A 23,467-nucleotide genomic window follows, 5' to 3' on the forward strand; every position below is an offset into this window, starting at 1 on the left:
GAGGAGGAGAGGAGAGGAGAGGAGAGGAGAGGAGAGGAGAGGAAACGAGGAGAGGAGAGGAAACAAGGAGAGGAAACAAGGAGAGGAGAGGAGAGGAGAGGAAACGAGGAGAGGAGAGGAAACAAGGAGAGGAGAGGAGAGGAGAGAGAGGAGAGGAGAGGAGAGGAGAGGAAACAAGGAGAGGAAACAAGGAGAGGAGAGGAAACAAGGAGAGGAGAGGAGAGGAGAGGAGAGGAGAGGAGAGGAGAGGAGAGGAAACGAGGAGAGGAGAGGAGAGGAGAGGAGAGGAGAGGAGAGGAGAGGAAACATGGAGAGGAGAGGAGAGGAAACAAGGAGAGGAGAGGAGAGGAGAGGAGAGGAAAGGAGAGGAGAGGAGAGGAGAGGAGAGGAAACAAGGAGAGGAGAGGAGAGGAGAGGAGAGGAAACAAGGAGAGGAGAGGAGAGGAGAGGAGAGGAGAGGAGAGGAGAGGAAACGAGGAGAGGAGAGGAAACGAGGAGAGGGAGAGGAGAGGAAACAAGGAGAGGAGAGGAGAGAGAGGAGAGGAAAGGAGAGGAGAGGAAACAAGGAGAGGAGAGGAGAGGAGAGGAGAGGAAACAAGGAGAGGAGAGGAGAGGAGAGGAGAGGAAACAAGGAGAGGAGAGGAGAGGAGAGGAGAGGAGAGGAGAGGAGAGGAAACGAGGAGAGGAGAGGAAACGAGGAGAGGAGGAGAGGCTCACCCTGAGAATCTCTCTGGAGATGTAGGCGATCCAGTCTTCCTTCAGCTGGTTCCCCTTGGTGTTCTTCACCAGGTCTGTGATGGAACCAGCTCCACAGAACTCCATCACCAACTAAATAACAGACATGATTAGATTAGATATGATTAGTCTCCATCCATGATCACTGAACAAACAGTTACAAGGACCATACCACGGCAAGAATGTAGTTTACTCCTAAACTTCTTCATGTTTTATTCCTCCTCCTGCTTTTCCAATATATAGACGTCACTGGGACATATTTATTGACAAAACTGCCATATTTTTCAGTTAAAATACGAATGTAAAATAATAATAATAAACTACACAGTAGAAATGACAATTGGTGTGCTACATGAGAACAGTTGAGTATATTTTTTTAAATCATGATTTGTACAAAAGACTAAGACAAAAAAAAGAGTTAATACATCCCTGCTTCTTATCAGTTTGAACATAAAAATATACTGTCTTTGTACTGTATGTTTCAAAGGATTAGCAAATGATTGCATCCTTTCTTATTTCTGTGTTAGACGACATGGGGTGTGAGAGCCCTGTAAGCAGCCGTGCATAGATTTAGGTGAGATTTAGGTCAAATTTTACATGCACTAACATGCATACTCAGGTTGTATTTCAAGCCCTGACACTGACTTTGGATAAGTAACTCTCACAACCCCACTTAACTAAAAAAGTGGAAGAAATAATGACATGTTTTCCATACTTTTTTTTACTTTAATATCTTGAGTGGATTTGGGGACTTACCCATAGCTGGTCATCATGTCCCGGGGGGCTTTTCTTAATGAAAGCACCATAGTAGGTGGCTATGTTTCGGTGGTGGGAATACTTCTTCAGCATATTGATCTCCAGTTTAATTTCCTCCTCTTCATCCTAGACACACACACACACACACACAGTAACACGTTACAGAGGTATAAACAGACAAGAGGGTGTTTGTCCTTCTTCTGGAAAATCTTTATGATGAAATACAATAATTTAATCATTATGTGGCCTTGAGTGACATTTCATTTCAGATCAGAATCAATCCACTTCCATACTGAGGGTCATAGCAAGTGTCAAGCTCTGTGACTACGCCCTGGTGTGGTTCAGCTCAGCGTGGCCTTATTCATCTTCTGCTGCTATACAACAATGCAGTAGGAGTCGTCCGTCTACTGGCAAATGATTCCTTTGTTTAGGGATTAATGATGCATGAGTGAGTCTCAGTGTGAGTTGATGTGTACAGTAGCCATTATCGGTAATCTCTTGTTAAAAAAAAAAAAAACTAAATATACATTAGATCGATGGCAAATCCCCCACAGATATCCATTAGTATCAGGCTCACATTATCCTGAATAGAGCTGCTTAAAGATAAGAATCCTGCCTTCAAAAACACAGTTAATATATCATAATGAGGTTGGAAGAAAGCAGAGAATGGATGCCTTTAAAAATAAATGCATATCAAATGGCTTTATTGTTGATAAGTATGAGAAGAAATTGTACAAAATGTTAACTTTCTGTGCTAGAAAATGTATTCTCTTAAACTGGATAACAGATAAAACTCCCTCTAGAACACAATGGCATAAGGTTATAATAGAATATATATCTCTTGACTATCTGACATGTATGCTGCGTGATAAAGAGGACATCTTTCATAGAATATGGGACCCTTTTATGTTATACATTGGTATGAATATTTCAACCATATTTACACGAGGATTTACATAGGACTGGAACATGTGGGGTGCTTAACTGTCATTTATTTTTGTATCTATATAATATCTGAATCATCTGTCGATATATTTTTTTTTAAATTTATTTATTTTTTCTCTGTGTCTGTGAGCCGAGTTGTAGTGCAGTATAGCCAAGTGTGGGTTCTTTTTATTTTATTTTATTTTTATATATTCTATTTTATTTGTTTGATTGTTCTTTGTGTTTGTTTGTTTTTCCACCGTGTGCTGTGAAAACCAATAAACAATATTGTTTAAAAAAAATAAAAAATAAATTGCAACCTGAAAAACAGACATGATAATGGTACCCCTGTACATTTTTAAATTTTTTTAATTTAAAAAAAATATATATTTTTTTTAATTTTTTAAATTTTGTAAATTCCCTGTAAATACACAGGTAGTTAATACACAACTAGCTGCAGTGCTAACGCTCTGCTGCACCCCAATAGTGCAACTTGACAATGATTAACAGTGAAGTGATAATTGAACACATGCAGGGGGTCAGCCCACGAGTGCTCTGCTTTACGGTTCTCCTATAGAAAAGTACAGTGGGAGGAGGGGGGAGGAGGTGAAACCACAGCAGTATCGCTGCAGACGACCATGTGTGCATTCTCACCGGGCTGAACAGTCAGAATGTGGTTAAAATGAAGAGAAAGGTGACGCTATGTTTGCATGTTTCTGCACTGTGTTGTGTGCACCTATCACCTACAGCAAAATGGCAGTTGGCTGCCTGTGCAGGCGGCCATACTGCTGCTGCATGACTCGTTTGAGTTGACGTAAGCCTTTCTGTTGTGCGCACCCCCTCCGAACCTCCCTCTCTCTCCCTCTCTCTCTCTCTCTCTCCTCCCATCCACCCCCCCTCTCTGCTGTGCAGCTGTTGGATTATCACACTCCCGACTGTGAACGCCTCGCTGCCACAAGTCACACGGTTGAAGGGAAGACTGACACAATCATATGGTGATGTGACGGAGGGAGAGAGGAGAGGAGGAGGAATGGAGGTTGGTCAAATGACAGAGGATTTGAGTGAAAAAAACAATGTTTACAGATTAATAAAGAGGTTATTAATCTGCGATAGTAGGTCACATACAATGTCCGTGCATTATGCTTGAAGATGGCTTAGATATAAATGACACATAATATATCATTTTCTTTACAAGTGGCAGAATTTTCAGGGTTTATCTTGATGACAAAGCTGGCTCCCAAATCGATTTTAAAGAAGTAGTACACAGGAACAATCTGCCCAAATCTACCAGTCATCTCTGCAGCAGAGGATTGGAAACGCTTTTAATATATATAATAAAATAAAGCCACAGTAAAGAGAGCAGCCATTTTTAGCTTCAGGGCTATGTGACGGCGCTGAAGAGGAGTGGAGGAGTGTCTGGATTTGAGAATGTGGAGCAGGGAGGAGAATGTGGGTCAGAGTGACAGTGGGCAGGCCTGTGGACGAGCTCCACGGTCAGGACAGAGGAGAGAGAGAGACATGGCCTCATGAAACACAGGGACGATGATCAGGTACCAGTTATTAGAGGAGGAAAGGACACTTTTTCTTGTGAAAGAGCAGAAAGTAGTCAGATTGAATAGCCGTTTTTTGAGAAAATGACCCGACTTCTCACTTGATTTAGTACCTCAGTAAACATTTTCCTAATGAGTTTATGGTCTTATTTAATACAGCAGGATGTTCATTTTGTAAATTATGGTCCAATTTAGAGTCAAATAAATGATAAAGCAGGGTATGCTTTCGGGCGTGGCAACCTTATGATTGACAGTGTACATCTAATTTCAGGTTATAAATGTTAATTGTAAGCATTTCAATGAATAAAAAATGTCAATTTCAGTGTTCTGTCTGACTAAAACACTTGGTTGTTCATGTTTTTTCCTGTATCACACTTTGTTTTAAGCCTGTATTTGCGAGCCAAATTTAGCATCCTAATAAATATCATAGACAGCAAAGTACAGATGCTCCCATCTCATACAAATATGGCCACTACTGGCTCCAAAAAAAACAGGACGGCGATGTCCAAAAGCCCAAACTCTAACTCTGTAATTACTGATGAATGTACTGATAATTTTATCCAATTAATGAATTAACCAGACTGATTGTTTAGGCCAGCTGTTCTCAACCTTGGGGGTCGGCACCCCAAATGGGGTCTGTCTCCTCTGTCTCTGTGTTAAAGTGTTCAAGTGTTTTAGTCTTTTTGGTCACTTAATGTCTTTTTTTGGTCATTTTGTGTTTGTTTTTTGATCATTTTGTGGTCAATTTGTGTCTTTTTTTCTGGTAATTTGTTTCCTTTTTTTGGTAATTTTGTGTCTTTTTTGGTAATTTTGTTTCTTTTTGGGGTAATTTTGTGTCTTTTTTGGTCAAATTGTCTTTTTTTGGTCATTTTGTTTCGTTTTTTGTATGATCTGAACTGTGCGTGTGAGATTCTGTTCAGTGAGTGAACATGCATGTTAAATTGGGGGTCGCGACTCAAAAAGGTTGAGAACTACTGGTTTAGGCTATAAAATGTCAGAAAATTGTGGAAAAAAAAGCCTACAAATTAAGTCACACTGTCTTAAAAATCAAAGAGCTCAGTCTGGGGTCAGTAAGCTTCATCAGGTTTATGGTGAAGACAAAACACGATGAATCATTCAATTGTATGCAGGTAATATAAATATGGCATATGATAGCCACCTACGACATTTACTGCATCACAAGCTTGTGTTAAAGGCACACACCCAATATCAAGTGCAGCACTCATTTACACAACAGCATTATTAAAACAGGTTTGGCCTCAGTGGGCACCTGTTTTATTTGACAGATGATTTCCATTCAAGTTGTCTATAAGTTTACGACATGTCTAGAGGGCACGCCTACAGCAGGAAACGGTTGGGCAATGTTGTCTTCACCTGTTACACATGATAAGAACTAAGTGTGTCACTCATGATTCATGGTGACGTGGGCCTGTTGAGGAGTGCAGCAGGCAGGTCGGGGGCACACGGCCGCTCTGCTGCGTCTGGAGAGTCTTTAGGGTTCCAGTGTATGTGACACTGCTATACTGCCCTACAAAGCCTAACTGCAGTAACTACACTAAGGGTAAAACTGAGGAAAACTGCTTTAAAGTTTAACGTTTTTTTAACTGGCCATCCAAATGGGTTATAGGTAGGTAAGTGATATGACACTTATTTCTACATGTATTAATGATGTAATTTTCATGCTAAAAAATCATGATGATTTATTTGACCTTTGACCCCAAAAATCTAGTTACTGCACTCTGGTTTTGCATTACTGTAAAAGGTTCTAATAAAAATGTTCTTGTCTTCTTTCAGCTTTTATATTTTGTTTTCAGTAAATAAACATTTTCAAAAGGAATTTGTTATAAATGTATTTAAAAGTGTTAAACAACTCTATTCGTTGATTTCTGAATTTTAGACTTAATATTATAAAGTAATGTTATATTTTAGTCTTAATACAATTTTATCTCAGTTTTTTTTTTTTTACTTAATCACAATCTATATAATAATTCCCCTGTCAAATAAACTTAAAATTTATTTTATTCTTGTCTTCACTATTCAACAAAATGAAGAAATACAAGGCTACACTGTATCACGGTCAAAGCAGACCACTTACTGCGGTCTGCTTTGGTTTTTATGTTTAAATTCATATATATATCTGAAATAAAGTAAAATTAAAATCTAAAACATTGTCACAAGATTAAACGGACATCAAGGAGTTAATTTTTAGTTATAACTCAATTTCGAAATTTAGAAATGTGGCATTAATGAAAATGAAAATTAGGGATGTTTCCATTAGAGCGATTAAACAAAGTTGCATAAACATACTTTGGTCAGAAGATAGCAGTGTAACGTGTTGCTGTAGGCTAATCCATCAGTAAACAGGAGAAGAAGTAGAGAGGAAACAACAAAAAAGAGGTTGCTAATCGGACAACTTTGGCCACCCACGAGATCAGTTATCGATTAACTTTCCCCTCTAAAATCAGTATCAGCATCAGTCTCAAAAATCCAATATCGGTCGGGCTCTAGTGTCATGTTTTTTGTTTTTTTGTTTTTAAAGGTTCAGTCTAAGCTCTTATAATTAGTGTATAATAAACAGTGCTGCCAAAATACACATACTCTGACCCTTAAGGACAAAAATGTCCCATTTAAACCAAATAAAGTTGAATTCCATGACCATTATAGCGTAAAACCATGCATTGTATTATATCAGGATTAAAATCTAGAGCCCTGGCTTAAAAAAAAAAAAAAGCCCTGGCTTTTTACTATTTTTTCAATCAGATTGAGCCATGAAAATGTAGAGAAGTCTTCAGGAATTGGATTCAATTGATCAACTTATAATTGTTCTTTGATCAGCTGTTTCTGCTCTGACATGAGTCATATGAGTACGTCGGAAATTAATCAGAAAAAGTGTTTCCATCTCCTGTTTAGCACATTAACTATTTTTCAAAAAAAGACAAAAACCACATCAAGCGAGTGTAAAAACTTTTATGCGCATTTTTAAAAGTTTTAACGAATTCCATCAAGCTTTTCTCATGCATATCTTCAAAATGTGCTCTCAACGAGGTGCTCTCAGGTACCCGACCCTCGCTATAAGTGCTCCATTCACTAGTAAAGCCAGTTTTTTTTGCATGTGTGCACACTCATGTGTCTTCTTCATTATTGTGGCCGTGTGGGTGGCTGGCCTTCACTGCCACTCTGAACAACCTTCTGCTTTGTGTTTTCTGCATATGTGCATGTGTGGTTGTGTGTGTTGTCTCCTCTGCAGACGGGACCTCCCAGCGCTCAGGGCAGCCTTCTGCCCGCTAAATGACGCACTTCACTCAATAAGCATCCTGTTGCCTCTACCCCTCCCCTGCTGTTTATTATGGACTCATTACAGAGCGGGGCATTTTTTCCCTCTGCAAGCTCAAAAACATTTGGACGTCAGTGATTTAAATATTAACCAGACAATAAGGGCTCAAATATATCCAAGTAACTTCCAGTAAACTAGTGATCATGCTAACATTCTGCTGTTGAAACCTGATAAACATATGGTTTGGCCTTACCTCTGTGACGTCCATGACTTTGATGGCAGCCAGCTGTCCAGTCTTGACGTGTCGTCCCTGTGAAGACACAAAACGAGGTAAATGTCCACGCTCAGCTGATGATTAATGAACTGAAGAGTGCACGTGTGTGACGGTCAGAAACACAGAACTCAAAATAGAAACTGACACATTTGTACGGCAACAAAAGGAGTCGATAAATCAATGACTTGATTGTCAGATATTAATCAGCAGTTTTGCTGAGGGAGCCGCTGTGATCAGCCCTGCACCAGGTCTCAGTAGGGACCAGAATCTGGGGTAACACTTTACAATAACCATCATTTATAAATGGTAAACAGATAGTTTATTAATGTTTAATCATCATTTATAAACCGTTTATAGACCATTTAGAATGGTAATCACATAATTTATTACTGTTAAACTAACTACATTATTCATAAATGACAAATAGATGGTATATTAATGTAAGTTTATAATTAATTTACCATTAACAAACAATTAAATTATAGTTAATAGTTTATTAATAGTTTTAGTTGAACTCATTATTACATTTTTAACACCATATTTAGTATGTTAATGATTTTGAAATGATTCATATACCTTTAAGAAATTGGTTGAAACCATTTAAAGATTAAATATGTAGAGCACTTTGTAAATGGTTAATAGTTGGTTTATAAACCATCTATAAACATTAGTTACGTTATTGTAAAGTGTTACCGAATCTGGTGATACGATCAATCTGATACAGGGGTTAGGATTCATGTAGTGTGATTTATTACAATGCTACAAGCTGCTGCATGTGTGCTGATGAGATTTACTCTCGATGAGGCATTTTTTTAATTTAATCAACACTATAGAAGCAGTTTGGTGGGTGCCTCAAAGCATCCAGCCTGAAGTATCCCACGGTATAAGTAGACCTACTATATACAGTACATACCACACATGAGCTTATTATTCCCAAGCTATATAGTCCCAACATTCCCAGACTTCTCCACTCTCCTAGCACCCTACTGCCACTCCTTACATAAACAAAGGACCGAAATAGAGGCTTCAGTACCCCCCCCCCCCCCCCGCGGGCCAGAGAGATAAAACATGGGATATGGGTATGGGTATTCCCCTTCCAACATGGTCTCACAGAAATCCGTGAAATAGCCACGGATTTCGCTTAACTCAAAATCTGTGGAATAGCCACGGAATCGCTCAAATTTCCGTGAAACTGACACGGATTTGGCTACAATGCAAGTTAATGACAGTCATATCCCGTGGCTATTCCAACATACAAAGTGATTATGTACATTCACTGAGTGAAGATTTAGAAAATAAAACATATATTTCCCGCTAGAAATGTGATCAAAATCCATTTTTATGCAGAAACTAAGTCAAAATATTGATTTTTCACTAAAAATGAGAGAACTATCCGCCATGTTTTTTGTTCTGACCGCCGGGACCTTGAAAGTCACGTGACTTGGAACGAACCAATAGCCACGGGATATGACTGTCATTAACTTGCATTGTATCGAAATCCGTGTCAGTTTCACGTAAATTTGAGCGATTCCGTGGCTATTCCACGGATTTTGAGTTAAGCGAAATCCGTGGCTATTTCACGGATTTCTGTGAGACCAGGTTGCCCCTTCACACTCTTTGGGACAGCACTGCAGTGATAGCGCTGCAGCTACTGTCACATTCATCAATACACTGCACAGACCTGGTGCATGGTCTGCAGGAGGAGGAGGACACACATAAATGCACATTCACACACACACACATATGGACACCCCCCACCTCCACAACCATCATCTTAGCCAGTGCATTCCATAGTCAATTGAAACTGTATGGATTATGACAATAAAAGCCATGCAGGCTTAGGGGCCCTCTCTTTTCACTGGGCAGCAGAGGGGATGAGAGGGACACTTTACAATGCCTTTAATCCTCTCCACTTTGATCCCAGGGTCGCCACTACACAAACAACAGTGGAGCTGACATGATGGCTGTCAGCTCCCCGTGTGCTCGCTGCTGATGGGCCGGCCTCGCTGGGTTCACTGGTCACAGGTGGAAACTCAGGAGTCCACCTCTTCCCTCTGCCCTGAGGACACTTGTACTGTCCTACAGTAAGAAGTCCAAGGATTTAGAAGAAGGATTTATGAATAAACCTCTGAAGACCAAGTTTTTTGCGCCTTTCACATTTCACTGTGGCCTCATTTTCTAGTTTTCCATTATAATATAAAAGTCCTGCATCTCTATGGAATCAGCACAATCAAAGCTAGAAGTTGGGATCAAGGTTATTATAGTTAACGAAAACTAATGAAATAACGAAAACTAGAATTGAAAAAATTTTTTCGTTAACTGAAATAAAAATAAAAACTAGAGTTTTTAAAAAAAACATAACTAACTAAAACTGTATTTTGTGGTTACAAAACTAACTAAAACTAACTAAAATGATAGTGAAAATGTCCTTAGTTTTCGTTTTTGTCAACTTTTTTCATTCATAATTCACTGTTCCTATTTGAACATGCAACACATGGTGAATATGTTTACTGAGACTGGGATGTTTACACTCAAAACAAAATTCTAAACACCCAGAACTGTAAGAGTTAATAACCTTATTGGGGCTGAGATGATAAACCAAAGGAAATAAAGACAAAATTTATTACGACCACTTTGAATCTGGCACCCAACATATAGCCCATTACAAAAAACTAAAACTAACACTAAAACTAATAAAAACTAAACTAAAACTAGAAAACTCACTCTAAAAACTAAGTAAAACTAACTGAATTTGAAAACAAAAATTCACAACAAAATTAAAACTAAAACTAATGAAAAATCCCAAACTATTATAACCTTGGTTGGGAGAACTCGATGAAAATCTTACTAAAATGGTGGAAGATGGAATCTATATACACAACATTTTTCCAAGTGACCACAGTGTTTCCAATAATGGGTAAAATGGGGCCTCCACAGCTATTCATATTGAAGTGTTTACATTTTTACAACCTATATGTCTTTTCTCCTCCCAGTTTAGTCAAAGATTTATTGATTTTTTTTGTCATGTGACTGTTGGTCTGAGTCGAGAAGAGCAGAATTTAACGTTTTTTTACATGATCTAGGCAAATGGCTTATTTTTGGCAATTTTTAAAAAATCATACATGTAGAATAAAGTAATTTTGAACACACATTTCATTCAAGGACCTTCTGAAATTAGATTATTATTTAAACAGTTTCTAGCTGTGATTAATGGTGTCATTTTGGTGATTTTTAAGTTGTGTCGTTCAGACAGTTAATTAAACTATTTAATAATAAGTAGATGTTAATAAAAACTGTTAAAAACTGAAACAAATATTCAGTTGATTAGTTCATTAATTTAATGACAGGAAATGAGTGTTGATAACTGAAGCAAGTTATGAAAGAACAAATGAAAAGTTGTTTCATAGACAGTAAGACACACCCTTGCTCATTTCTATCCACTCATTGTGTTTAATGTTTGAAAAAAGGATTGCAAAATCTAAGTTTAATGTCACTGCATGAATCACGACTTTGTTTGTGCCAACAAATCCCAAATAGAGCCACTGACTCACTGCCACCTCTTCTACTATTGTGTTGTTTAAAGCCCTGGAGGCTACACCTAACACCAGGTGTAAACACTGCACCTGTAGAGGTTAAATCAGAGGTGGGCAATTAATTTCCCCAAGGGGCCACATGACCAACACCACGAAGGTTGCAGGGCCCGGACCAAAACTCTGAACTAAATTCTGCTCAATATTAATTTAATAGCTTTATAAAATACAGTAAATTATCTGGTTTTGAGCTGCTACTGATAGGAATACATGTTATGATAAGACTGTTAATGTGGAGTAAATCAAATATAGCAGTAAAAAGTAGTAAATACTCCAATCACTATATCACTTTAACATTTATTTTAAACACAACTGTAAATGACCTTTAGCAAGGTTCCTATTGGTATATTTGTATTATATAGCTTGTTTTTTCATGTTTGTACATTTTCAAGGTGTTTTACAATGTTGTGATGCCTTTATTTTGAAAAGGTGTCGTCCAGTGTAAAACGGGTGCTTTAATTTTGAAAGGTAGTGACAGGAAATAACCGGTAGAACGATTAAATGAAAAAAAAACTAACTGTAAATAATAACGAGTGCGTAGTAATTCATATAAAGTTGATATAAAGTATGAAAAAGGCTTCTATAGTGGCTGACTGACAGGACACAAGGTTTGTTAAAGTTTATTTTATTCTGTCATATATATTAGTGGCTATATTTGTTGTCTTAACTATAGTAAAAGTGCTTGTTAGCTCTAGTGCTAATGATAATGTTTGCTATTTTTTTTCAAAATAAAAGCACTGCGGTTAAATGGTGTCAAATTTGATGACTGGTTACAATTTTCTTCGTCTGAACAATGGACAAAAAGAAAAGGATCAATGTGTCAGTTATTGTGCTCACTGACAATGCTATTAATCTCTCTTTTTAGCTGTTAATAAACTAAAGTTCTTAATTTTCACAGTTGTCAGGTCTAGATAAATGTGTGCGTAAACCTGACAGCCGAACAAAAAAGTCTGTTCATATGCTGATTTAAAGCTGTGTGGTTTGGAAGAGATATCCGGAGGTGAGGACATGAATGTTCGATGATTTCTTCTCTGTGAGCCTGAAGAATTTATGGTGGTATAAACTCAAACATCTCTCAGCTTGTGGGCGGAGAAAGGGTTATCTAGGCCACAAGGTTATTGCATTTTGATACCACAAAACAACTGGGTTACACAACATTAGCATGGGAGTAATGAGATGAGTGGCCAGATTACACACAACTGTCCTGACGTGCTTAATTCTGCATGCATGAGTAATTACAAATGACGTGAATGAGCACAGATTAAAACAGGAAAGTTTAATGGAAAGTTGTATTTGGAGACAGGATGCTGCCAAATATGCTCAATAGATCTTTCAAATCTACTATTAACTAGGTTATTCTAAGAGGGACGTGCAAATAAATTCATGGAAAGCGCCAAAGTTAACATCAATCAGCACATTTCTCATCCACAGGACTGTAAAGTAGCCATTTTTATAGTTAGGGCGATTATTTTCATTATTTAGTAGTTGCAGAATATTTCCTCAATTAATATATACATAGAGGTTGTGCAATAAATTCATGCCCCACTCAGGGTTTGGGGTCAAAGGGGTATCATAATATTAAGTATTTGGAACAATGAATAGGAATCAATGTAAATAAAGAAAGACACTAGCAGCTTTTTCTGATCTGATCTTAGCAATCGCTACAAATTAATATATAGCCTTTGCTGAGCTGTGTTTTTGATTAATCTGTTGATTATTTTTACATTTTTTTGTTTTGAGCAATTGTTTAACCCATTGAAGCCTGGAAAGCGGATATGTCGTTTTGTAGTATTTGTATAAGCTCTCAAATACTTTTTGAATTTCATTTCTATCTGCTACAGAGGCAGAAAAATCTATTATTTAGTCGAAGCGTTGACACTTCTGTTGAATTTCCAGAAAAACTTCAGGTTTTAGGGGCTTATATTAAAATCGCCCAGAGGTTTTACAGGCATTTCAGGCGTCAATGGGTTAATCTAATATCTAGACTTCATGTATGTAATATTCTATTTGCAATTATACTTAACAGAGAAACATTTACCATTTTCTTCGATCAACAAAACTCAACAAATCATCAGTTGATTGCAATTTCTAGACTGATCGATAATCGACTGATCCCTTCAGCTCTGGCCCTGTGGTCGGGCCCCTGTGAGGGCTGCGGCGAGGCCCTAAGTGCCCCATGAAGCAGCCAGCTAGGCGTGGCTGCGGAGGGGTTATCTGAGGCAGGGAGCTATCACTCAGCCCTCCCTGGCCTCCAGCTCCAGCTCCTCTTATAACCACGGCCAGATGTGCTGCTGGCCACTCTCCAGCTCTGCACTAAACCACCGACTGACTTGCTGCTTTTAAAGCCAGAGACATTAAGTTAAAATCTACCCGAAAACAAAATAAACTGTTAACAGTGTGGAGACGATATCTCACTCAACTCTAAAAACGGACTAAAGGGATTAATTCCTATTAAATTACAATATTTTATTGCCAGAAAATCTTCTCCCCAGAATCGGTAATTTCATATTTTGGTAACAATATATACACTACTGGTCAAAAGTTTTAGAACACACCAACTTTTCCAGAATTTAATTGAAAATGATGCAGTTTAATGTCTCAGTGTACTCTGAAATGAATGCACATTTGCAACATTTACAATTCTTGATTGAGCATGATAGTGTTTTGAAAGTAAAAAAAGATTCAAAATCACATTTTATGATGGACTGAAGGACTAAAAAAAGACACAAAATGACCAAAAAAGACACCAAAAGACACAAAATGAGTAAAAAAGGACACAAAATGACTTACAAAGGCATGAAAAGAATTCAATTCGACACAAAATGACAAAAAAAAGACACAAAATGACAAAAAAAAAGACACAAAATGACAAGAAAAAGACACAAAATGACTAAAAAAAGACACAAAATGACAAAAAAAAGACACAAAATGACTAAAAAAAGACAAAATTACCAAAAAAAGACACAAAATGACTAAAAAAAGACACAAAATTACCAAAAAAAAGACACAAAATGACTTACAAAGACATGAAAAGAATTCAAAAATGGACAAGACTCCATAGAGTTAAGTTGTTAAAAAACTGGAAAAAATTGGGGTGTTCTAAAACTTTTGACCAGTAGTGTGTATCTCAATATAACATGTTTTCTGTTAATGACTATCTTCTATATACGGAAAAGGATCTTGGCCCGGATGGTCATGATCCAGATATCCGCTGGCTGCACCAAAACCCCAGAAATAAACAAATGATTCATGTTTTAGGGTGGATTTTCACTTAAGCAGTAATGCTCAGCAGTATGGTTAGTGGTCTGCCCTCAGAGCCGGCGTGGACAAAGGGGGGAGAACTGGTTCCCATACACGTTTCCACAAGGCTCGCATCCTGAGTCCTGATTGACCAGAGCCTCTCCCTCCCTGCATCGTTCACATTAATGCAAGATCAATCACACTTTGCAACTATTTCAAAATACTGGCTGGCTTTCCAACCTAGTTTTTTTGGCTCGAGCTGCCATTGCACAACACAGTGCTGAAATTGAGCGACATGCTTTCTAACTAGCCATGTAGGTGCAAAACAAACTGGGTTTGGTATTATTAGTTGACACAGCGAGGGGATGGCCGGGCGCCACGGCTCGGTTCTTCAAAAGGTCAGTGGCGAGCGCTGGTGGAGGCGTGGTAATGAGGGGTGGGTGACCTCCAGTGCAGGGTCATGTGAAGATCTAAGGTGACATTGGAACTGACGGAGTGAGGAGGTGGTTGGATAGGAGGTGATAAAGCAGCAGGTCACAACCTCCATCTACCTCCACAAGCCATGCATGCACACTGCTGCCGACTACAGAAATGATCAATCAGCAGTAAGCAGCAGCACATGACATCCAGGCTGTGCCTTGCCCCTGCCTCTCTGCACTGCAAAAAAAGAAAAGTTGGCTGAACTCAAAATTTCAAGGCAACAAACTCCGATAAAATTTTAAGTTGGACAATTAAACTAAATATTTTACGCTTTGTTTTTGAGTTTGCTCAACTCTGAATTCAGATTTTTGTCAACTCAACTGTAAGTTGTGCTAACTTAGAATTTTACATTGTAATAACTTTTAATCCTGTAACGCTGCTATGAAATGTCAGCTAATGTTGCGACCACAATTTTGAGTTAGCATTGATACGCTAATGGCTACTCTTGTAGCTGTAACAAGCTAGTAAGTTAAGTTACGAGTTAAGTTACAAGTGACAAGCTAGTTAGTAAGTTAGCCGCTAGCGTCAGTTAGTCGCTAGCATCAGTTAGCCGCTAGTTTTCGCTAATGACCGAATTTCACCGCTTTCCCGCATTTCACAACAAAGAAATAAGAGTTATCAGAACTATTGTCCCTTGTTGTGAACCCCAACTTAAAGATATAAGTAACAACAACTCACCAACTTGTTTTTGAGCAGACAACTGGATTCCTTTGTTGTGCTAACTTACATTATTGCCCTAAATGTCAGTAATTTATATTTCCAAGTTTTACCAACTTAAATCACTGTTTTAGGCCAAAAAATACAAGTTGGCTTTTTTGCAGTGTGGGCTCTACCACTTTATACTGCTGCTGCTGCTGCTGCATACCAGCACACTGACCCAGTTCTCACACACACACACACACACACACACACACACACACACACAGCCTCTGCCCTGCTTCCTGCACTCTAGCACTCCCCAGAGAAGTGAAGATGGAAGAAGTGGCAAAGAAAGAAACAGTGATGAGACTGGACGCAGAGTAAAAGACAGGGAGTGAGCGAAGAGATGCAGAGAGTTGCTGGGGAAAGAGGAAGGGTGACTTGCGAATGTGTAGAGGACGCACACACGGAGAGTCTCAGACAGGAGGCCAGCTGATGGGACTGCACGTCTATTGATCACAGTGCAGTGGCTGCTGGGAGGGATCAAAGATGCATGGTGGAGCCTTTCCTCAGGCCTAAATAGGCATTAAACTCAGTGACAACCTTTAAAATGATCAAATAAATCACAAAGCGGAGAAATTTTATATTAGATATATACAATTTGTGTCTCTTTCTCTTCATTTCTAATGCAGATTGCCATCAAATTGCCATTTTTATGTTGATTACATGGATATAAAATATGGCATGTTTAACTTTGATATTTACCGAATTTTATTGATTGTTTAAAAAAAACTTTTTTAAATGACTGTACTGTGTGAAATTCAAGTACACTATAATACAGCAAGCCTACTATATATAATATTTATTTTTTACATATGTTGTCATAATATGAAAAATTGGCATGGCTGGCTTCATGATTTACTGAATTTTATTGACTCTTTCAAAATAAAAGCGCTTTTAAAAATTACTTTAGTGTGTAAAATTAAAATACACTTTAATACAGCAGGCCTACTGTATATAATGTGTAGCTTACTTTATTTTGAACTGTAATACATCACCTCGTCATGTAAGAAAAGACTGGTGAACTACTTGATTGCTGTAATTATTTTAACAGCATCTGTGCAGAAATTACCTCAGATTTTTAATGCTATTGCTGAAAACTATGGCTGTAGTTGATAGGTATAGATATATTTTACTTGCTGGCTTTTAAAGCAGGAAAAGATGCAAGTGGGATTCTGACTGTGAGGAAACATCCTCAGCCCTGGTATGTAGTTATTAAAATAAGATGAGCTGTTGTTTCGGAAATGGTTTCTAACTGCATGTGGTGAGAATGAGAGCGAGTTGAGTGGGTCTTTAAAAGAAAAGAAATTCACTCCCATCCCTTTGTATGGACTGGGAAATGAGAATATTTGTCCCGACGCATTAAAGCAGAAGTGTCTTCAGGAAATGTGGTCTTGAAAAGAAAAAGAGCTGTGGAGTAAAAGACGCTGGAGAAAGACAGGAGAGAGACTGTCTGGTTTCTCGTCTCGGGCCTTTGTGTCTCATCTCAACACCACTCGTGTAATGAGGTCTCTCAATGAGCTTCACACACTCGGACGGATGGACGGACACAGAGAGTTTTGTTCAGGCAGCGTGGCCAGTCAGGGGACGTTGTGGGTCTTGTGACACCCATTAGGGAGAGGGTCAGTGTGGGGGAGAAGGGGACAAAAGAGACGCAGACTGTCTCCTAGAGAGGACGCAGAGTGTGTGTCTGCTTCAACTTGAGCTGGAAACGTTTCACAAAGCACCTTTCAAAAAGAGCACAAGCGAATGCACTTGCTAGCCTGTGTGCTAACACAGAGACCGTGATACAATATGGGACCCCTACTGCAACTATGGTGACACATCCAGCACCCTCTGATTCTGACCTGAAGGCTGACAGCCAATCAGCAGTCAGGGCTGAAACCAATGAGCTCCACATAGAGCCATCATTAGTAGAACCTGGCCGATATGGGACGCCACTTTCAGGGAGGGAAACTCACCAATTTTGTTCTGTATTTTATTAAAAATATTATTTATTATATTATTTTAGTGCATATCGGACTACGTTTATGTTGATAATATTACTGATATAGATGTATGGATCATTATCGGCCTTTAATAGAGAGCAAACAAAAATGAGTGATTTATTATCTATTATTACATATTATATTATATATATTATATACTGGACTATTATTATTATTATATACCGTCTAGTCACTATAGCATTGTTGCCATCATATCACCAGTTTAATTATTACCATCATCTTGCCAACCATCCTACCAACTGATCTGCTTTTTTTAACTTCTCAAGTGTCCTTGTTCTATTCTGCGTTTTGTTTTCTATTGTTGTTTTTATTTATGCTACCTCAGTATTTTATTCTATTGTATTTTATTGTACTTGAATACCGGACTGCTGTGACAACCGAATTTCCCTTCGGGGATGAATAAAGTAGTCTGTCTGTCTGTCTGTCTGTCTGTCTATCTATCTATCTATCTATCTACGTAAGTAGCAAGTTATTTATAACTTGCTATGTTATATTCATTCAAGTTAAGTAAAGCTTTGCTGATATTATCAGCCAATATTGACCTATCAAAGGCATATCGGTATCTGTATGTGTTGTCTGAAACTGTGCGGTATGTTGTCTACGATGCACCGATGTGGCATCACTGATTCTGAAGTGCTACCTGCAGCAAACAGCACCAGCCTATTTTATAAAATCCACATTCTGAACCAACATTCAAAGCACCTTGCTGCTTTGATGGCTGATAACCACTGCCCTGAAGTAAGCGCCAGTCTGGCCCAGCACCATATGGCTCTGGTAGGCATTGGACAGATTGCACGGGAGGTTCATCTCCCCTCCTCAGCAGCAGCACCTCCCACCCCTTGTGCCCGACAGTCATGGCGAGCCCCCTGAGGAGACGGCTCCTTGTCCTGAGGGCAGGGGCGAGGCTGCCCCTAAGGTTTGGGGGGAGAAAACAAAAGGAGGGAGGCGGAGGAGGATGCTGAGAGAGGAGGAGCTGCGGAGCTTAACATAAAAAATCTTTCCACTGGGTGCTTTTAATGATGAGTATTCAGCCATATGACCTTGCTGGTGATGACCGCACTGAATAAAACCCCAAAAGTCAACGCACAAACACACATGCATGAACATGAAACATGACGGTATTAAATAGTGGGGGCACGGCGTTATGACGGTATTAAATAGTGGGGGCACGGCGTTATGACGGTATTAAATAGTGGTGGCACGGCGTTGGCATGCCCTGTGGATGCATAGCAGCGAGGCAGGTCAGCAGGGCTCTGGTGCATCAGGCCTGACTATATATGGCCATTCTGTAGAGAAAAGGGAATCTTCCCAGCATACCTCTCACAATTTGAAGAATTATCTCCTTTTCTATGTTATCATTACTCTCTCGGTTTTTTTTTAATTCCTACATCCAGAGCGAGGCACCTGAGGTGGTCTACGGAGCCAGCTGGTTCACTGCCAGCTGATAAGGAGCGGAGGAGGGAGGGAGTCTCTTGTGCAAGAGCAGTGCTTTCAAAGAGTGGGGATATAGATGCATTATTTTAACCATCTGAACCCCACAACCTGCTGACGGGTTCCAAACGCAGCCCTGATGTTTTGGTAACACTAACAAAGAAAATCAACCTTTTTTTAATGATTTATGGCATTATAACGGTTATACCGCACATGTATTTTGGAGTTCTCTCTACTTCTAGCCATGATGTTGCTGATTCCATAGAGTTGCAGGACTTCTATATTGCTGACATATTAAAACAACCTGCTTGGGGTTAAGATGTTTTAAAAAACTAATGACTTAAGATCTGATTTGTGTGAGCAGCATATTTAATGTAATGCTTCCAGAGAGTTTTTTGTTTCAAACATGGAGGTCAATCGACCATCCACTGGTGAACAGCATAACATAATGTGATTAAAACGCTGGTAAAGGTTGTAATAAACTGTCTTTGTGGTGTAGTTTTCAGCTCAAGCACACAACTACAGTAGTTTTCAATTGAATAAGTCACTTACGGCATGCTTTTTTGAAAATATATTTTATTAATATTATTTGGTAGTTTATTTTTAAATGTGTGTGTGTATATATATATATATATATATATATATATAATTATTATTTATTTATTTATTTATTTAAAAAATAATTTAATACATTTTCTTTTCTGCCCCTTTTCCTTCTGTTATTTAACAACAAATAGAGGCTTGTTATATGAACAATGTGTGTTATGCCTGTGAAATTTCTGACTGCCAACAACAAAAAGAATGACTCACTTATGATGATAATAATGGACTATAATAATAATAATTCGCTTCGTATACAAATCAGGACTAAACCAGCTGGCCAAAGCTAAATTAAGTGATTTTATAAAAGGGCTTTTTAGCCGTAGCGTAATTTTCATTATGGCCGTCAGTCAAAATCTGCTGTGCTGTGTTTTCAGAAGTTGACTGTAATCTGGCACGTCTCCAGGGTAACGGATGCCCTCTTGGCAGCTGGAGAGCTGCAGCACAGCGTGGCCACATGAACCTTGACATGGCATTACGCGTCTTAGAGAACACTCAGCTCGGTTCTTACATTGTCTCGCTTTGAGTCGTGCAACGCAGCTTAGAAATGCAATTTGGTGGAATATGATGCTAGTTTTGTTTGAAATATTTTAATTCTGTGCAAATCTTTTACTACAAACCTATTTTCCTATAAACGTTACATTTACGATTTGAATGAGTAACTAGGGCTAGATTTGATTTGAAGTAATTTCCATATTAGCGTACTCACATTATTATAGAGTACGCACACAAAAAATAAAAAATTAGGTTGTAAATGTGGTTTTCACAATGTTGGGAAGTGGCCGTAGAATCAGCTTTGACTCTGGCAGAAATAACGTTCCCAGATTCTTATGAATGTAGCGAAATAACAAGCGAATATGACGTTGAGGTTCTGTATTTCTAGTTTCTCTCTGGATTTTGAAAAACCTACTGCCGAACAGTAATATTTCTTATTACCAAATAACATACTACATCCTGGTATATATATTGTTATTGAGAAATGAAATTTCATATACTTGGAGAAGATTTTGGCCACAGCGCCAAGTCCTACCAGGAACTGAAGAATAAGATGAACAACATGAGAAATCTGATGAGAAATCCAAAGCCACTGTCCGGTTCTTGAGTAATGTATCATTACGCTTCCCTGTGTTATATTTTTACATTCTGAACAGACAGAAATGCACCAAAAACTGAATTCATTCACAGTGTTTGTTGGGAAATACAACTTTAAATTCAATATTTATCGAGATCAGACATTCCACTCCCTAAAGTCTGCCTTATATAACAAAAAAAGCCACAGGAAAACGCCTCAAAAGGAATCAAAAGTCACCACAAATCAAAGAGTAAAGAAGCTTGGTCACATTGTGTGATCTAAAAGGGCCTTGCAATCTGTGACCAAGTGCTTGACAAAGCAGAAAAGGCCTCAGAGGGAGAAGAAACTCCACCCCGTTTTCAGTTGGGGGGCTGTTGTGATTATTCAGTCGGTTGGCGTTTGAAACCCTGCAGACAAACTCCTCCTTTCTGAGGATCTGAACTGACTGACTGACGGACTGAGAGACCCAAAAGAGCGAGGAGACAAACTCAGCTTTGTGAGAGAGCTGGAACTGGACAGCTGCTCTTCTACCAGTTGCAGCCGACCCCCCTTCCTCCTCCACCACCACCACCACCACCACCACAGGCCACATGCTCTTTCAACTGGTTAACATGACAGTCAATGCACTGACCGACAGCTGATCGAAGGGAGGCTACTGCAGCCAGCTATGACTTGCTATAGACAGTTTGGCTTATCTCATGCAGGCTGTTACGACCATGTCTTTGTGTTAACTGCAGGCTAATCTGACAGCCCTCTCTTGTAGCAGCTCCATTCCCACACAGCAGCACTCGCAAATAGAATTAGCATTGGACAGTGAATGGAGAGAGAGATTAAAGGGACAAAAAGAGGGGAGAAGCAGTAATTCTCTGTCCCATACGCCCGGCTCAGAACCATCTGGTGGCGAGATAGCACGCGAGCATCACACTTCCTAATGACAAGCATCCGCTGCTTCTCTCCACGCTGCACACAGGGCTGATTTCAGGTGTGGCAAGCACATGCACACAGATGGGTTTGCTGTGAGAGTTGAGGCGGGGGAGATCCTGAAGTTCACTGCTCGAGGGGATTGAATGCAGGTCACTGGAGCACTGTCAGAATTAAATACTCACTAAGCTTGCTGCTTAGTGCACAAGCAAATTGATGTTTTTTTTTTTGGATAGCCTGCTTCTGCTCGACCCCGCCGTGCTGCTTAGCAAACTAGATGTCTGCTTAGCATATAGGCATGTGGTTAAATGTCATCTAACAGTGTAGCAGTGGGGAACAAAATGGAGCCTAGCTAGCTGCAGCAATAACAACACAAGGAGGCCCGTCGCACACTAGGCTAGGAGCGATCCGCAGCCATCCCTCCATCAAACACATCAACCACATATTTGACTTCCACACCAGCGCCTCTCTCTCCCTCCTTGGCAATGTCTTTCAACAGCCGCAATGTTAATTTTCAACAGAGAAATGTGACACCGAGAGCAGATGGCCCGGAGAGTGGGATTCCCATCCACTGAACTGGAAAAGTCCTGATTTCAGGATATGAAATTTAAAAAAAAATTATGAATAAATACATGAAAATGTATGAGCTGCAGACACAGACAAGCAGGATTGTGACACATATTGCTTCTCCATCCTTGCCTACTTTCCAGCAAAGCAGGTGATGCAAGATAGGTGATGCATCAGACTGCAGACTGTCTGATTCACTCTTTACACACTCCTCTCAGCTGAACAATCACCTCTGATCAGACAGATACCTCAACAGACAGAAACTCTAACATTACATCTGGGCCTTTCGGCTTAATCATGCATGATGTGGTGTGATTGCAATGTTTTTTATGTCAGTTTCTTTGTTCCCGGGGCTGATAAGGAGGAAAAAAAACATTGGCTTTCCTGAGCATTCCCAGTGAAAACAGGACAGGCCATGCACTGCGCCTCCAACCAACCTTGTATACTTGTCCATAGGTGCCATTTCCAACTACCTCCACCAATTCAAATATCCCAGCTGGATCCTGAAAAGAAAAAAACACAGAAAGACATTCACTGGAAAGGAATAGCAATGTTAATATTTTTCTTTTACACACAACATGGTCCAGTGTGAGCCAGCTGTTGCGCCCTGGTCTCCCCTACATGCCAAATGCATCTCGAACAAAGGAAAAGCAGACAGTGGCAACACCTCGCTGAGGCTCAGCGCTCATTTTCAACACTTCAGATCTAACAAGAAGAGACATTTCAGAGCAGGGTAAAACTTGCTTATGTTAGTCAGGCTCGAGGACGTGTGTTTTACCGAGAAACGTGAATTAAAACACAGCAAAACAACAAAAAAACACAGGCTCGGTTCGGCAGCACTCACCCGCAATGAAGCCAAGTCTATGTCTACTAGACTTTTAGCTGGAGAGTCGTTCGCCATCTTTCAAATAAAAGCAGAGCTTTCCTTTGCGTTTGGAAAAAAAGAATCGCTGCTGTATCATTGGCGAATACTTGGGCGGATAAAATAAATAGAGGCCGCAGCGTGTTCCTCTCTGTGGGATCCGCTCCTGAGCAGTAAATGCTGGGCTCTCGCTACTCCATGTTGAGGTGGCAGCAGCGGCTCCCTGTCCGCTCTCCCTGCTCGTGCCACGGGCGTCAAGCTGCGCGAAAAACCTCGACTTCCGAAAAAGAGTTTCAAAATAAAAGCCTCACTGAGACGCAAAAGATTTCATGATATAATTTCATTTTGTCATCACAAAGAGGGGTGAAATGTTCATTTGGCAGTCAAATATCGTCACACTGTTAAAATAATCGCCTAAGTCATTTTTGTCAAAATTGTTAATACACTTATCCCTTCTGTAGCCTTAACACCGCAAATGTCCCC

The 23,467-nt window shown here is 39.4% G+C and overlaps 1 protein-coding gene across 18 annotated transcripts in view; it reads right to left on the minus strand.

Annotated features, from left to right (window-relative positions):
- The window catches only part of LOC131962634 (mitogen-activated protein kinase kinase kinase kinase 4-like), a 53,169-nt gene extending 29,948 nt beyond the window's left edge, over positions 1-23,221 (minus strand). For 17 of the 18 annotated variants that reach the window (XM_059327598.1, XM_059327599.1, XM_059327597.1 and 14 more), the window contains exons 1-5: positions 22,967-23,221; positions 22,560-22,625; positions 7,493-7,549; positions 1,492-1,617; positions 718-828 (exon numbers count right to left, since the gene is read on the minus strand). In XM_059327598.1, coding sequence (XP_059183581.1) covers positions 718-828; positions 1,492-1,617; positions 7,493-7,549; positions 22,560-22,625; positions 22,967-23,023 — 417 coding nt within the window. In that variant the 5' untranslated portion in view covers positions 23,024-23,221. The remainder of the gene's footprint in view (positions 1-717; positions 829-1,491; positions 1,618-7,492; positions 7,550-22,559; positions 22,626-22,966) is intronic. The other variant, XM_059327604.1, reaches the window with a different exon arrangement.
- Positions 23,222-23,467: the final 246 nt, after the last annotated feature.

This window comes from Centropristis striata, chromosome 24, assembly GCF_030273125.1.
Source record: "Centropristis striata isolate RG_2023a ecotype Rhode Island chromosome 24, C.striata_1.0, whole genome shotgun sequence".
In the NCBI taxonomy this organism is placed as follows: domain Eukaryota; kingdom Metazoa; phylum Chordata; class Actinopteri; order Perciformes; family Serranidae; genus Centropristis; species Centropristis striata.